Source organism: Oncorhynchus nerka, linkage group LG6 (assembly GCF_034236695.1).
Source record: "Oncorhynchus nerka isolate Pitt River linkage group LG6, Oner_Uvic_2.0, whole genome shotgun sequence".
NCBI lineage: Eukaryota > Metazoa > Chordata > Actinopteri > Salmoniformes > Salmonidae > Oncorhynchus > Oncorhynchus nerka.
In genome coordinates this window covers 52,345,389-52,359,829 of record NC_088401.1, presented here as the reverse complement: position 1 = coordinate 52,359,829, position 14,441 = coordinate 52,345,389, and the positions used below count along the sequence as shown (strand labels likewise).

At 44.7% G+C, this 14,441-nt stretch overlaps 2 protein-coding genes across 7 annotated transcripts in view; one reads left to right on the top strand and one right to left on the bottom strand.

Moving 5' to 3' along the window:
• Nucleotides 1-2,049: 2,049 nt before the first annotated feature.
• Nucleotides 2,050-5,403, top strand: mrpl18 (mitochondrial ribosomal protein L18). Its single transcript, XM_029661887.2, has 4 exons — nt 2,050-2,326; nt 2,470-2,638; nt 2,957-3,191; nt 5,207-5,403. The coding sequence occupies exons 2-4, from the start codon at nt 2,478-2,480 to the stop codon at nt 5,282-5,284; spliced, it is 474 nt and encodes a 157-aa protein (XP_029517747.2). The 5' UTR covers nt 2,050-2,326; nt 2,470-2,477; the 3' UTR covers nt 5,285-5,403.
• LOC115130594 (protein phosphatase Slingshot homolog 3-like) overlaps nt 5,404-14,441 on the bottom strand; it is a 27,406-nt gene continuing 18,368 nt past the window's right edge. For 3 of the 6 annotated variants that reach the window (XM_029661882.2, XM_029661886.2, XM_065019651.1), the window contains 10 exons: nt 13,043-13,108; nt 12,642-12,824; nt 12,457-12,550; nt 11,962-12,090; nt 9,902-9,948; nt 9,625-9,771; nt 8,967-9,432; nt 8,733-8,843; nt 8,499-8,606; nt 5,404-8,419 (listed from right to left, as the gene is read on the bottom strand). In XM_029661882.2, the coding sequence (XP_029517742.2) occupies nt 8,225-8,419; nt 8,499-8,606; nt 8,733-8,843; nt 8,967-9,432; nt 9,625-9,771; nt 9,902-9,948; nt 11,962-12,090; nt 12,457-12,550; nt 12,642-12,824; nt 13,043-13,108 (1,546 nt within the window). In that variant the 3' untranslated portion in view covers nt 5,404-8,224. The remainder of the gene's footprint in view (nt 8,420-8,498; nt 8,607-8,732; nt 8,844-8,966; nt 9,433-9,624; nt 9,772-9,901; nt 9,949-11,961; nt 12,091-12,456; nt 12,551-12,641; nt 12,825-13,042; nt 13,109-14,441) is intronic. The other 3 variants (XM_029661885.2, XM_065019652.1, XM_029661883.2) reach the window with 3 other exon arrangements.

Sequence of the window (14,441 nt, the reverse complement as noted above, 5' to 3'; positions counted from 1 at the left end):
ACATGATGAGGAATAAAATTCCATATAGACGTGGGTCTTCTTAGGAACTGTTTTATCCAATTGATCTTAAAATGATTATTTAAAGTAGTAAAATCCAGAAAATTCTGCCCACCATAAATCATGTGTTCATTACAACAGTTTTCCTAATGTAATGGGTAGGGTTTCTCCACAGAAAGTTGAAAAGCATCTGGTCTATCTCCTTGCTTATTTTATCGTCAAGATATAAAGATAGAGCGGCATATGCTAGTCTAGAGATCCCTTCAGCCTTGGTTATTAGGACTCTTCCTTTTAAGGGTAGGTCCCTCTGTAGCCATTGATTTAGCTTCTTCTGGGTTTTTTTTTATGTGAGGATTAAAATTTAGTAAGCATCTAGACTTCTGATCCTTAGTAATGTTCATGCCTAAATATGTAAGTTCTTCTTTCACTGGAATGCCGTAATATGAGGGTGCCACACAATCTTTGACATGAGTTCACATTTATTAATATTAAGATATAGGCCAGATGCTTCGGAAAAGGATTATATCACATTGATCGATATGGGAATCTGACTAGGGTCTACCGGAACACTTTCCAGGGCTTGGGCCCCTCTCTTCGGGCAAATTTAACATTTAGAAAAATGTATGTACAATTGTGTGAGATGAAAATGGACAAACTAAAGGGTGTGCAATGTACAGTATAAGGCTTGTCAGTGGATATTATGACAGCAGTTTGAGGGTTGTAGGTCACATGACCAGAGAGCTATTGAAATTCAAAAAACATTGCAAATGAATGTAAAATCATGTGAGATGAAAATGGATTAGCAAAAGGTTGTGCTACATATACGGCTACTCAGTGGTTATTCTGAAAGTAGTTTGAGGGTTGTAGGTCACAGAGGAGCTATTGAAATTTGAACTGTTTAAACATTATTGTAAAGTCTCATGAGATTCAAATGGACAAACAAAAGGGTGTGCAATGTATAAGTTCACTGAGTGTACATTATGAACCTTGTTTGAGGTGTGTGGGTCACATGACCGAGGCGCTATTGATTTCCTATTTTTATTTTTAAATAGTGTGAGATGTAAACCGACAACAAAAAAGTGTGTGCAATGTGTGTCTATCCCATCGGGTTAGCTATAACCAATTTTGAAAGTTTTAGGAGTAATGGTTTTAAAGGGCTATTGAAATGTGAAAATGTTGATTTGTCACTATGTTGACGGTCCCTAACTGATATTGGTGGACGTAAGGAAAGCTACAGGCGAATATCCGTCGAATATCCAGCCTGAATCTGTCTTTTCCTCGGTTACAGAAAAATCCCCAAAGCCAAATTTCTCAAGGGAGTGGAAGAAGAACTGATGCTCCACTGTGTCAAATGCTTTATAAAAATCCAAAATAATATGAAGCTATCCTCGATTATTAGGTCTGAGTAGTCAAGTATGTCTAATACTAGACTGATATTGTTAGAAATATCTGTCCCTCATAAAGCCAGTCTGTGTTTCATCAATTATTGCATCCAGGACTTCTTTAATTATTTTTGCAATTAGTAAGGCTAATATCTTGTAGTCATTATTATGAAGACAAATTGGATGCCAGTTATTGATGAGCAGCACTTTTTTTTAGGCTTAGATATCAGTGTTATTAACCCCTGAGTCATTGTAGGAGGGAGAACATTGTTTTAATACTCTCGAAAAAGATTAAGTAGGAAGGGAGCTACTTGTTCAGAAAATAATTTCTGTCGTTATAAAATTCTGCCGTATCAATGCCTGGGGATTTATTGTTTTTTAGATGTTTGTTAGAGTCGATAATATCTTCAACTATGATGTGTTCATCACACTGTTTAGATTCTATGTCACTGATAGAGTGAACATTATTCAGTAAGTCAAAAAACATATATATGGATTCCTGAGAGCACGTAGAGCTATACAATTTCCTATAAAAATTGCTACAGTAGTTAGTGATTTTTGGTAATCTGTAATAACACCATCAATGTTTAAATTATGGATAGTGTTATTTGTAGAGCGCAACAACGTCTCTCTTTTACGAGGTAGAACCGGAAGTTGTCAAAGATGACGAAGAAGGAAGTGGTCCATGCAAAGTGTCAAAGATGGCGGCACACATGTCAAGGCGAATGCTGCTTAAATAATATACAAAATTATACTGTTTTCTCTATGATATGAGCCACTAAAGTGGATAATCAAGTATAGACTGCACGTTATTACTCATATATGACCACATAAGGAACGAGAGGATGGCAGTTTTGGTGATTTAAATCGAACCGTGCGGTTATTACTAGGTCAAATTCAAAGGTGCGGGCAGAGTGGGTCTGCAATCAACCAATATCAGAAATCGGGTAAGAAAACACTGCTCCTCGTTGATGCTAAGTGTGTTGTGTAAATCATCATGTTTATGAAAATGTCTATTGGGTTAGCATGTTCCTAATGCTGCTTTATACACTACCATGCTCTTCTCTTGGTCCCACTTCTCTCTCTCCAGTCCGTTGTATGAGCCTGGCGGCGCCCAAGCTTCAGCCAACTGTAGATGATAATGAAGCCGTGAGCCCGACATTTGTGAACAGAAACCCGCGGAACCTGGAGCAGATGGCTCTAGCGGTGAAGGACAGGGGCTGGAGAACAACCTGGCCCTCCCAAAAGTTCTACCACAGGTGTGTCTCAAATCTAATCTAATTTTATTGGTCACATACACGTGTTTAGCAGATGTTATTGTGGGTGTAGCGAAATGCTTGTGTTTCTAGTTCCAACAGTGCAGTAATATCTAACAATTTCACAACAATACACACATCTAAGTAAGGATCTGTGTGTTCACACTTTGGATGAAGAGATTGACACTAGATAGGCAGACATACAGATTGACACTCCTTTTATAACCCCTTTTGTCTTTCCCCTACTCTTCTCTGCCATCTGTCTTCATGCCCTTACCCCTTGCTTTTCCACCGATCCCCCACTCTTCTCTCCTCCTTCAGGTTGGTTTTCTCTCGCTCCCAGCACTATGTAACAGCTGAGGTGTTTGCCAACGGTGATGCAGTCCCTGTGCTGTCGTGTTCCACCAAAGAGTGGGCCCTGAAGCGTGAGCTGGGTTCTACCCGTTGTGTGGCAGCCAGCCAGGCTGTGGGTGAGGTACTAGCACAGAGGTGTCATCAAGCTGGCATCACTAGGATGGTGTACAGACACATCCCCTGGCAGTATCGCTCTGATGCTGTAAGTACGAGTGGGGGGTTGTGACATACCTTGACAGTACAAGTAGAATGCTGTGAGTACAGAGGTGTGTGTGTGAGAAATGGGCTTCATGTTGTTGAGTAGTTGGATACAGCCAAGTTTAGGAAGATCCAGAGCCCTATACTATACATCTGGTTTGAGGAGTTAGCTGAGGTAACTTAGGTCCACCTTTTAGCCAGGTCAATTTCTACGGCAATTAATTATTCGTAGCTAACCTGCTAACTCCACTTAACTTATCCTGAATGAAGCGTTTGAGCCGTGAGTTGAGGACCAATCAAAGAATACTGAACAAAAATATGAATGCAACAATTTCAAAGATTGAGTTACAGTTCATATAAGGAAATCAATCAATTGAAATAAATGCATTAGGCCCCTATCTATAGATTTCACATGACTGGGAATACAGATGGTTGGTTACAGATACCCTAAAAAACGTTGGAGTGGATCAGAAAACCAGTCAGTATCTGGTGAGATCACCATTTGACTCATGCACTGTGACACATCTCCTTCGCATAGAGTTGATCAGGCTGTTGATTGTGGCCTGTGGACTATTGTCCCACTCAACAATAGCTGTGTGAAGTTTCTGGATATTGGCGGGTACTGGAACACGCTGTCATACACATCGATCTAGAGCATCCCAAACATGCTCAATGGGTGACATGTCTGGTGAGTATGCAGGCCATGGAAGAACTGGGACATTTTTAGCTTACAGGAATTGTGTACAGGTCCTGCGCCATGGGAGCTGCAACAAACACTCAAACTGGAGTTCTATCTCAATCTCTTCATTCAAAGTCTCAGTCATGGACACTCTTACTGACAGTTGTGGCTGCTTTGCGTGATGTATTGTTGTTTCTACCTTCTTTCCCGTTGTCTGTGCCCAATAATGTTTGTATCGTGTTTTGTGCTCCTATCACGTCTACTCTGTGAAGTGCGATTGTGCAATATCGCAATTCTACCATATTTGGTAGTGAGTGGAAACACCAAGCGGATGCTTCACATCTATACTTCCAGTGAAATGTCTGTTCTGTGGATCTACCACTTCTTAGACTTGCTTTCAATGAGAAGGACAGATCTGTGAATTTGGTGGGGTTACACATGGCAGCTTTAAATATTTTATTGATCATGTTTAAGAGTAATATTCAAATACATATTGCACTGTCATTTTATTTGAACTTTTATTTAACTATGCAAGTCAGTTAAGAACAAATTCTTATTTATAATGACGGCCTACCCCGGGCCAAACCCTAACGCTTAGAATGTAATTCTGGTGTACCAAAATGCAACGTCGGTGTGATCGAAGCGTAACCCGGACAACACTGGGCCAATTGTGCGCCGCCCTATGGGACACCCAATAACGGCCGGTTGTGATACAGCCAGGAATTGAACCAGGGTCTGTAGTGACGCCTCTGACTTAAACTTTTTCGTATGACTTAATAAAATTCTTTAATCGATTGGAGTGGGGGAAAGGGGACTTGTGCATTGATAAGCACACAAGACACTTTCATACCATAGCATGCTGAATTTGCAGGTGAACCTTTTTCATTTTGATTTCGGCAAACGAAAATGTGGCACTAACTGGCCCGTGGATTGATGTTTCAGTAGTCACAATGAAGCGTTCGAGTAGCCATGTGCGACATGAACAAGTCCAGCTTGAGTAAGCCGGCGGGTGCACTATAAATATCTACATTTGTAACATGGATGAAGCCTGAGCTGGAATGTGGCACTAACTGAACCTAGCTCATTTCAGAAAAGCCTGAGTCCATCTAGCTTGATTTGTAGTATACCCCTCAGGGCTCTCGAGTGGCCTAAGGTACTGCATCTCAGTGCTAGAGGCGTCACTACAGACACCCCGGCTCAAATCCAGGCTGTATCACAACTGGCTGTGATTGGGCATCCCATAGGTTGGTACGCAATTGGCCCAGCATTGTCCATCATAAGAACGTGTTAACCGACTTGCTTAGTAAAATAAAGTGTTCGTTTGTGTTTCTCTTTTGTAGGTTCAGTCCTTCCGGACAGCAATGAAAGAGGGAGGAGTCACCCTCAGTGAACCACGGCAGAAATTCATTGGGAACTAACTGCAAAGGTTCCTAATAGCCTATAAAGAAATATTCTCCCTGTTTGTCTTGACACAAATGGCCCATTTTTAATTTGATTTACATTGTTATTTAATAAAAAGGCAGACAAATTAACGTGACATGGTTTCAGTATAATCATTTATTAATTCACTCAAACAGTATAGCTGTAAACGCAGCCATAGATGACAGGTCATTTATCTATTTGATCTTAGAACAGCAGAGATTGGCTCAGGCAGTGTCAATGGCATGATGTGGTGGTGGAAACCTGTTATGATGGTTTAATTGTGAGTATAGAAAGAAAGTGTGCTCAACCTAAAAATGTGTAAACATCATTGGTGAATATACAAATCAAGGCCAGCTGAATACATTTAAAAAATAAAAATAAATCATTGGATCGATAAAGAACAGAAGGTCCATCCAGTCAACTGCGGAAAGTTCAGAAACACCATAATGCTGAATCTACCTTGATCCTCTCAAAGTCCCAAATAGATAAATACTCATACAAAAAAAAAAAAACTACCCTAAACACCCCCCAAAGTTCAAAACATGGATGGCATGAACCTGGTCATAATCAGCAAAGCCAGAGCATACACACAGGAACACATTCAATGCAAGTAGCTACATACTGCACAATAACATCATCCCAGTCAAAGAACAAAACTAAATACATTTAATCAATATGAAATAATGCCACCACCTCAAATAGCAATATACAGTAAATATTATAAATACTTTCATTTAGGGTCTTTCGGGAAAGACCTGTTATTTTGGTCCCACGTCCAAGGCACTCATACAGCAAGGCTATTTGTGGAATGACAGTGTGACAGAAAAACACACCAAATAAATTGAACACCCGAGATTTTTTTTGTTTTTTTAAACGGTAGAAGTTTTCTAAAGATCCTCAGTAAATATGTCGTCTTGAGATGAACTCAAGGACAAAGTTGATTGGCACAGAGGAACACACTGGCATACAGTTTGGTGCCCTTGGATTAGTCCAGAATAACAGTTTACAACAGTCACTCAATATTATAATCTCCCAGTTAATACTTTTGAATGTCCCGCTATTTTGAAACATCCGAGAACACTTTTCATTGGGCCCGTATGCATTACCAGAAACGATAAAAAGATCAGGTATGTGCGTAATTAAAAATCCAATAAAGGAATAGAGAATGGCACTTAATGCATACAATAACAATCCCAACTGGCAGCATACAGCCTCTACCATCTGTCTTCTCTGTGAATTTAAGGAATCATTGCATAGATATCATTAAACCACTGATGTGCCATGAGGAGAGAGAGGGCGGGCAAACACCACATGTGCATGTGGTATGATACGTACTGAAATTCAGAAGACAAAATGTACACACATTCCAACTTCTATGGACCGTAGGTAAGTCTTAACCAGAAATACAACATTTTTGTCAGACACATATTGGTGTCGTAATACTGCAGTGACATTAAAACAATGAGCCATCACTACCAATTGCGTGTAAATGGTTTGGTGAACAGTGATACACAAACACAGGTCACCAACCTTTGAGTCAAAATGCAAGCCAAGATCTACCGCTCAGATGAAAACAAAACAAAAATAAGCCTATGCAACAACCAATTAAACACAGTTCTGTAGCAATGAAGTTTGTGCAGTAGGCTATAGGCCCAAAACATTATCACTGCATATTGTCGACCCTTGAATTGCCCAGCCAATGTTATTCTTCTCAGACCATTTTTTAAATTATATTTCAACATTATAGGTATATGATCACACGGGTAATATATCATTTGTTGTATTACTTGAGGCACAGCTGAGTGAGCATTATATATTTTTTACTGGACTGATGGTTAGTCTGAGGGGAGGAAGGGAGCAGCGTACCCTCTCGTCGCTGAGAAAGAGGGACAGTCTTAATCCATCTGAGGGGAAATTTAAGTCGCACTGCATTATTTCAGCCTCAAGCACCAATTCATGTTGATCAGAGAAAGTGAAATATTCCTCTATATTAAAAAGGACGAGCAGAAAATAACGCAAGCTTATCGAAACACGCATTTTTATGTCTTAATAAAACGGTTGAACAAAGTGTTGACAGCAGTGGAGGCTGGTGGAAGGAGCTATGGGAGTATGGGCTCATTGTAATGGCTGGAATGGAACAGAGTCAAACATTTGTTTTCCATGTGTTTGATACCATTCCATTTATTCCATTACAATGAGCCCATACTCATTCTAACAGCAGCTCTTTGCTGTATTCGTTGAGTCCCTTTAGTCATGGTTTTTAAAAGTTTTTAAATCTCAACATGATCAACTTTGCTGTGGGTTCGAGGCTTCTTCTTACAGTCTTGTTACAGCGCGAGGACACTGCAGACACGGTGATCTGAGCTATACGATTGGCCAGCGGTAGGCCTATAGCTGCACTTGATTTGCTCTCTGGGCCGGCCGAGTAAGTGGAGTTCTACCTTCAGACACATGAAATGGTTAAAAATGTGAACACTTTACCTTCCCGAAATGGTTAAAAATATGAACACTTTACCTTCCAAGTGCACCTACTGTCAAAAGTGCTAGAGGGAGAGAAAAAAAAGAACAATGAAAAGAAAAGGGGAATCCAAGGCCTTATCGTTGTTTTTTTGTGTGTGTGTGTTTTTTTACAGTGTTTGGTGATCGACTAGAATGGCTTGAAGATCAGCCAGTCAATCGTGATCGATCGGTTGGTGACCACTACATTGAAAGAACCAAAACAGGAAATACTGTGCAAAAGGCATGACTGTTAAAAAATCTATAATATAACGATGATAGTTAGAGTCTTAAGGTCTGATGTATAGAACTATATTAGGGTAATTCTTTCATGTTTATAGCTTGAAAGTGGGCAGAACATTTAATCTCGTCCTATTAGTGTCTCCTCTAGGCTTCTCATTCTCCTTCCCTTCCCCCGCCGCCTCGTCTTCTGTTCCTCTTTACCGCACCTCCGTTGTCTTGGCATCTCCTTCCCCGGTCTCAGGTTTGCTTGGCCCCGCCCCTTCCAGTTTTCTGAGTCCCGATAGGCGGCTTGGCTCGGGTGAAACGTCCACATGGGCCCTCTGATGCATGAGGCCTTTCCGTCTATAACTCCGCCTCCGTTGCCCTGGAGACCTCCGGTGACTGTTGGCAATCTACGCCAGCGAATGACAACGGGTAAGAAAAACTGTTGCTCTTTCAACTCTACCCTTTCAATCCTTCCCCGTCTTTTACCTCTCTTACCTGTTCATTCCTTAGGTCCTCGTCTTCCAGTTCGTTGATGGACTGCATGAGAGAGAAGAGGTTCATCCTGCCACTGCGACTGGGGCTGTGAGAAGCCACCTAGAGAGGATGGCAGGGAGGGTATTAGAGATGGATAAACGGGTTGGTTTTGACATTGATTCAGTGTAATATAAATGTTAGAGAAGGTATTGTCATGTCACTACACTTGTGAGAGAGGTCGCCCACCTGTACAGTGATGAAGGGATTGGGTACAGACGGTTCCGTGGATGGAGCAGCCGGTTCTGTGGGTGGAGCTTCTGGGTTAGTCTCAGACTTGTGGGCAGGCTCTTCAAGTACCTGGTCAAGAGAGGGACAGAGATTTATGATTGCTTCAAATAATTAAAAATATAATTAAATTGCCACAAAATAAAATTCATCTGGATCTTGACAATATCATCCTAACCATAAATATTTCCTAACCTTCATCTCTATATCTGCCTCATCGACTTCATCTGGACTCTCTAACTCTTCTTCCTCATCCTCGCTCTCCTCCTCCTCTTCCTCCTCCTCCTCCTCATTGTTGTGTGAAGCAGCAGACTGCGCTCTCTCAATCTTTCGCTGCTCCTTCTCTGCCCGTGACTTCCACCTCCAGAGAGCGCTGTGGCGCTGCTGACTGGAATGGAGGGTACAGTAAACATACAGGCTATGATAGGTTACACCCACACACACACACACGTTAATTAACCTGGCGTTGAGGATGCCGCTGTAGGTGTGGAGCTGCTTCATGAAGCCGTCGTTGGGCTGGACGATGGGCCTGCGCTCCCTGACGTAGGACAGAGCCACCTCCAGGGGCCAGCGCTGCTGCTTCATGGCGTAGGCCACCACCGTGGAACCAGAGCGAGACACGCCCATCTTACAGTGCACTAGCACCGCCTGGCCACTCTGCCTATAGAGGGGGGGGGGCAGAATGGGGATGGGTCATCATTGTGTGACTAAAATGAACAGTGCCATAGTTGAGACTTTCACTTGCTTATTCAGGGAGGCACAATGTTCTAGATTAGACTGTACGACTTAAAATCCATATCATTACAGTGCAATGCAGGGAGAAGGTCTAAGAGTGAGAGCAGGGTGGGACTACCTGGCTGTGTTGATGAAGGAGTATGTGTCTTTCCAGTGTGACAGCAGGTCTGTAGCCTCCACGTCGTACACTCTGATATTCATGTAGCTGAAGGATTCTGGGAAGAAGTTGTCAATCTCCCGCGTCACGTTCAGGATGTAGCCCACACTGCAATGTCATTGGCAGACACTTAGTTACCCAGCAACAACAACACATTGGCTTGCTCGTTTGCTTACGCACCTTATACAAGTCAATAGCAAGTGTACACACACACACACACAGTACATTCAAGTTTTACTTGTTTTTCTGTAGCTCCTCAAAGTTGGCAGCATTCCACTCAGAGCCCTAAAAGACAGAGACACACAGAGCCTAATTCACCAGCCTGGAGAGGAGGGTCAGAGCTTTCTATTTACCAGCTGTAAACACTAGGCTCGAGTCATGTGACCAACTCTTATAGCACACTTCCTGTGATGATCATCCCTGAGGAGATTTCGCAACTTAAATCCCCTAGAGTGGTGCGTCAATCTAAGTAACATAATTTAAAAAATCCCAAACAAAATCTGTCAGTTTAAACTAGAGATCTCTGTTGTTTTATATTTTTACATGGGCTGCGTCTCAATCCCCTGCATCCGCCCCATGTCGCCCTTCCGCGTCTCAATCCCCTGCATCCTCCCCATGTCGCCCTTCCGCATCTCAATCCCCTGCATCCGCCCCATGTCGCCCTTCCGCGTCTCAATCCCCTGCATCCGCCCCATGTCGCCCTTCCGCATCTCAATCCACTGCATCCGCCCCATGTCGCCCTTCCGCATCTCAATCCACTGCATCCGCCCCATGTCGCCCTTCCGCATCTCAATCCCCTGCATCCGCCCCATGTCGCCCTTCCGCATCTCAATCCACTGCATCCGCCCCATGTCGCCCTTCCGCATCTCAATCCACTGCATCCGCCCCATGTCGCCCTTCCGCATCTCAATCCCCTGCATCCGCCCCATGTCGCCCTTCCGCATCTCAATCCACTGCATCCGCCCCATGTCGCCCTTCCGCATCTCAATCCCTGCATCCGCCCCATGTCGCCCTTCCGCATCTCAATCCACTGCATCCGCCCCATGTCGCCCTTCCGCATCTCAATCCTGCATCCGCCCCATGTCGCCCTTCCGCATCTCAATCCACTGCATCCGCCCCATGTCGCCCTTCCGCATCTCAATCCCCTGCATCCGCCCCATGTCGCCCTTCCGCATCTCAATCCCCTGCATCCGCCCCATGTCGCCCTTCCGCATCTCAATCCACTGCATCCGCCCCATGTCGCCCTTCCGCATCTCAATCCACTGCCTCCGCCCCATGTCGCCCTTCCGCATCTCAATCCACTGCATCCGCCCCATGTCGCCCTTCCGCATCTCAATCCACTGCATCCGCCCCATGTCGCCCTTCCGCATCTCAATCCCCTGCATCCGCCCCATGTCGCCCTTCCCAATCTCAATCCGCCCCTGCATCCTCCCCATGTCGCCCTTCCGCATCTCAATCCACTGCATCCGCCCCCATGTCGCCCTTCCGCATCTCAATCCCCTGCATCCGCCCCATGTCGCCCTTCCGCATCTCAATCCCTGCATCCGCCCCATGTCGCCCTTCCGCATCTCAATCCACTGCATCCGCCCCATGTCGCCCTTCCGCGTCTCAATCCCCTGCATCCGCCCCATGTCGCCCTTCCGCATCTCAATCCACTGCATCCGCCCCATGTCGCCCTTCCGCGTCTCAATCCCCTGCATCCGCCCCATGTCGCCCTTCCGCGTCTCAATCCCCTGCATCCGCCCCATGTCGCCCTTCCGCATCTCAATCCACTGCATCCGCCCCATGTCGCCCTTCCGTCTCAATCCCCTGCATCCGCCCCCATGTCGCCCTTCCGCATCTCAATCCCTGCATCCGCCCCATGTCGCCCTTCCGCATCTCAATCCACTGCATCCGCCCCATGTCGCCCTTCCGCGTCTCAATCCCCTGCATCCGCCCCATGTCGCCCTTCCGCATCTCAATCCCCTGCATCTGCTCCATGTCACCCTTCCGCATCTGTGGTGGAAAGTGGCAGAGCTACAACGCTGTTTATCGGTATTATCGGTCTTCTCACAAAAACATCTCCAGCATTTCGAACGGTTTGGCCTACAATATGACCGCTCTACGACCCCCACAAGTGTCACGAGACTCGTCTAAAGCAACCCATCGAAATGAATGGAGGTACAGTACTTTTTACCGCTCCTCGTGATCAAGGTTAGGGATTTGGGATCGGGTAAGCTGATCAGATCTGTGGTTAGGGGCTACTGCCGTGTGGCATAGGTCAAAGGTGACATTATTAAAGGGTCAGATGGGACTCACCAGGAACAAGTAGTCAAATATTTTGGAGGGCTTGTCCATCTGCGCCATAGTGACCATCATCTCGTTGTCGATGTATTCCTTGTAGTTCTTCATGTCCATGCCTATCCTGGTCTCCAGGGCACTGCGGACCTGGAGAAAGGAGGAGGATGGCCAACCGAACAACAGCACAACGCCATGTTTGCTCCCAATGAGCATTCAATCCATCCATGAGGTTAAACTAAACTATTGAGCTCTGGTTCTGACTTGACCGGTATAAATGGCTTGTGTTAGAGATAAGGTGTCATAGATACGGACACAGACTCTACAAGTCATTTAGGCCATAGACTCCCTGTATATTACCAGATGGATTGTGATCAATTCTATCAAGTGATCTACTTCTGGTTGCATTTCAGCCACTTGTGGCAACTATTCCAGTCGCCTGTGACCTTGACAAGTATCGGGCTTATTTCTTGAAGTGTATTATATTCCATCTCCATCGGTCTCCCTCCGTGGTACCTGTTTGGACGTGATATTCTCTAGGTCTTCTGTTCTCATGATGTCTCGGAGCTCCTCTTTGATCTGCCGCTCCACAGACACCCTCTCTGTCGAGCTGCATACAGACAAGACCGAGAGAGAAAGAGTATGACTACCTGCATCCTCTTCCACATCGAGCTGACACACACACACACACACACACACACCTCTGCCCGGCACTGTCCCTCCTGACTGACTCCAGGCCCGTCATGGCTCCCCACTCGTTGAGACAGAGGCGGTCAGACTCCACATGACCGTAGTAGTATTGTGCCCAGTCCAGCCCACAGCCTGGGATCACTGACCCCTTCACTGCCCGCTCGCAGCAGCCATGCAGCGCCTGCAGCACTGACCTGGGGACAGCGGAGACACACACATCAGGGTCTACACAGTGGAAGGAGGCAAAAGACGCAAATTCAGACAAGGCCATTATGGATGAAAGCGTAGAGGTTTTAGGTCATCCTACTACAGTACAGAAAGGGAGTATTTTGTGTGTGTGTGTTTACTGTATTTGTCAGACAATATTAAACCGACCACAGTCTGTATGGAAACAGGATTGATTAAAACCTACCACATAGTCTGTATGGAAACAGGCTTGAAGATTCTCGTCTTTTCTGCCGATGTGACACTGAAACCACTGAGAAGGTGAAAGAAGAAAAAAAAGGGAGGGAGATTGAGAGAGAGAGAGAGAGAGAGAGAGAGAGGAGTGCAAGACAGATGGTGTGTGTGAGAGAGGATCATTGCAGTGTGAAGGTATGATCCTGCTAATGGCAGACACCCAGTCAGTGGGTGTGAGAGAATCATGGTGTGACAGAGACATCACAGAGACAGCATGTGAGCCCTATTACCTCTACAACAGAACAAGACAGTGCTACAACATCAACTTAACGTGGTTTCTTATTCCTGGGTAAGATTGGAGTAATCTGATCCTAGATCGGTGGTAAACAGAATCTTCTCCCTTGAGCCGACACTGCTGCACACCCAGGTCAACAAAGTAACACATTCCCACCACAACAGACAAAAGCTGTTATTTTCATATGACCAAAAAGAGCTTCTGGACATGAATACAACGATTACTAATCTCAATTTGGATAATTTGGATGAGGAGTTCTATTTCAACGAATCGGAGGCGAAGGACATAATGCTCATCCCAGACTAGCCCCGTTGACTGCGAGGAAGCGGAGCTGCAGAAGTCGCTGTGCAGGATATCTTAACGAAACTGTGACGGCGACTGGATAAGTCACCATTAGCCTGTGTTCTATTGGCGAACATCAACGTGATCTCTAGAACTGTAATAGCCGGTGTTTCACTGAGTCGCCACTGAACAAGGACATGGAAAATATAAATCTAGTTGGTTTTCTATACATCAGTAGGACAGAACAGCTGTGTCTGGTAATCTGAGGGGAGTGGGAGTTTGTCTCTTGGTCAACAGCTGTTGATGGGTAGGTGATTTCTAATATTAAGGAAGGTTTTGCTTGCCGGAGTTAGATTACCTCATGATACGCTGTAGACCACAATATTTACCAAAAGAGTTGTCATCAATATTTTTCGTAGCTGTCCATTTACCATCAAAAACTGATGCTGGCACGAAGACCTCACTCAACGAGCTATATTTGGCCATATGCAAAGAAGAAAATGCTCAACCAGATGCAGCGCTCCTAGTGGCCAGGGATTTTACTGCAAATCCATTTTTACCTACACTACCGTTCAAAAGTTCGGGGTCACTTAGAAATGTCCTTGTTTTTGAAAGAAAAGCACATTAAAATAACATCAAATTGATCAGAAATACAGCGTAGATGTTAATGTTGTAAATGACTATTGTAGCTGGAAACGGAACATTTTTTTATGGAATATCTACATCGGTGTAAAGAGGCCATTGTCAGCAACCATCACTCCTGTGTTCCGACTCCGGGATGCTGGCCTTCTAGGCAGAGTTGCAAAGAAAAAGCCATATCCAAGACTGGCCAATA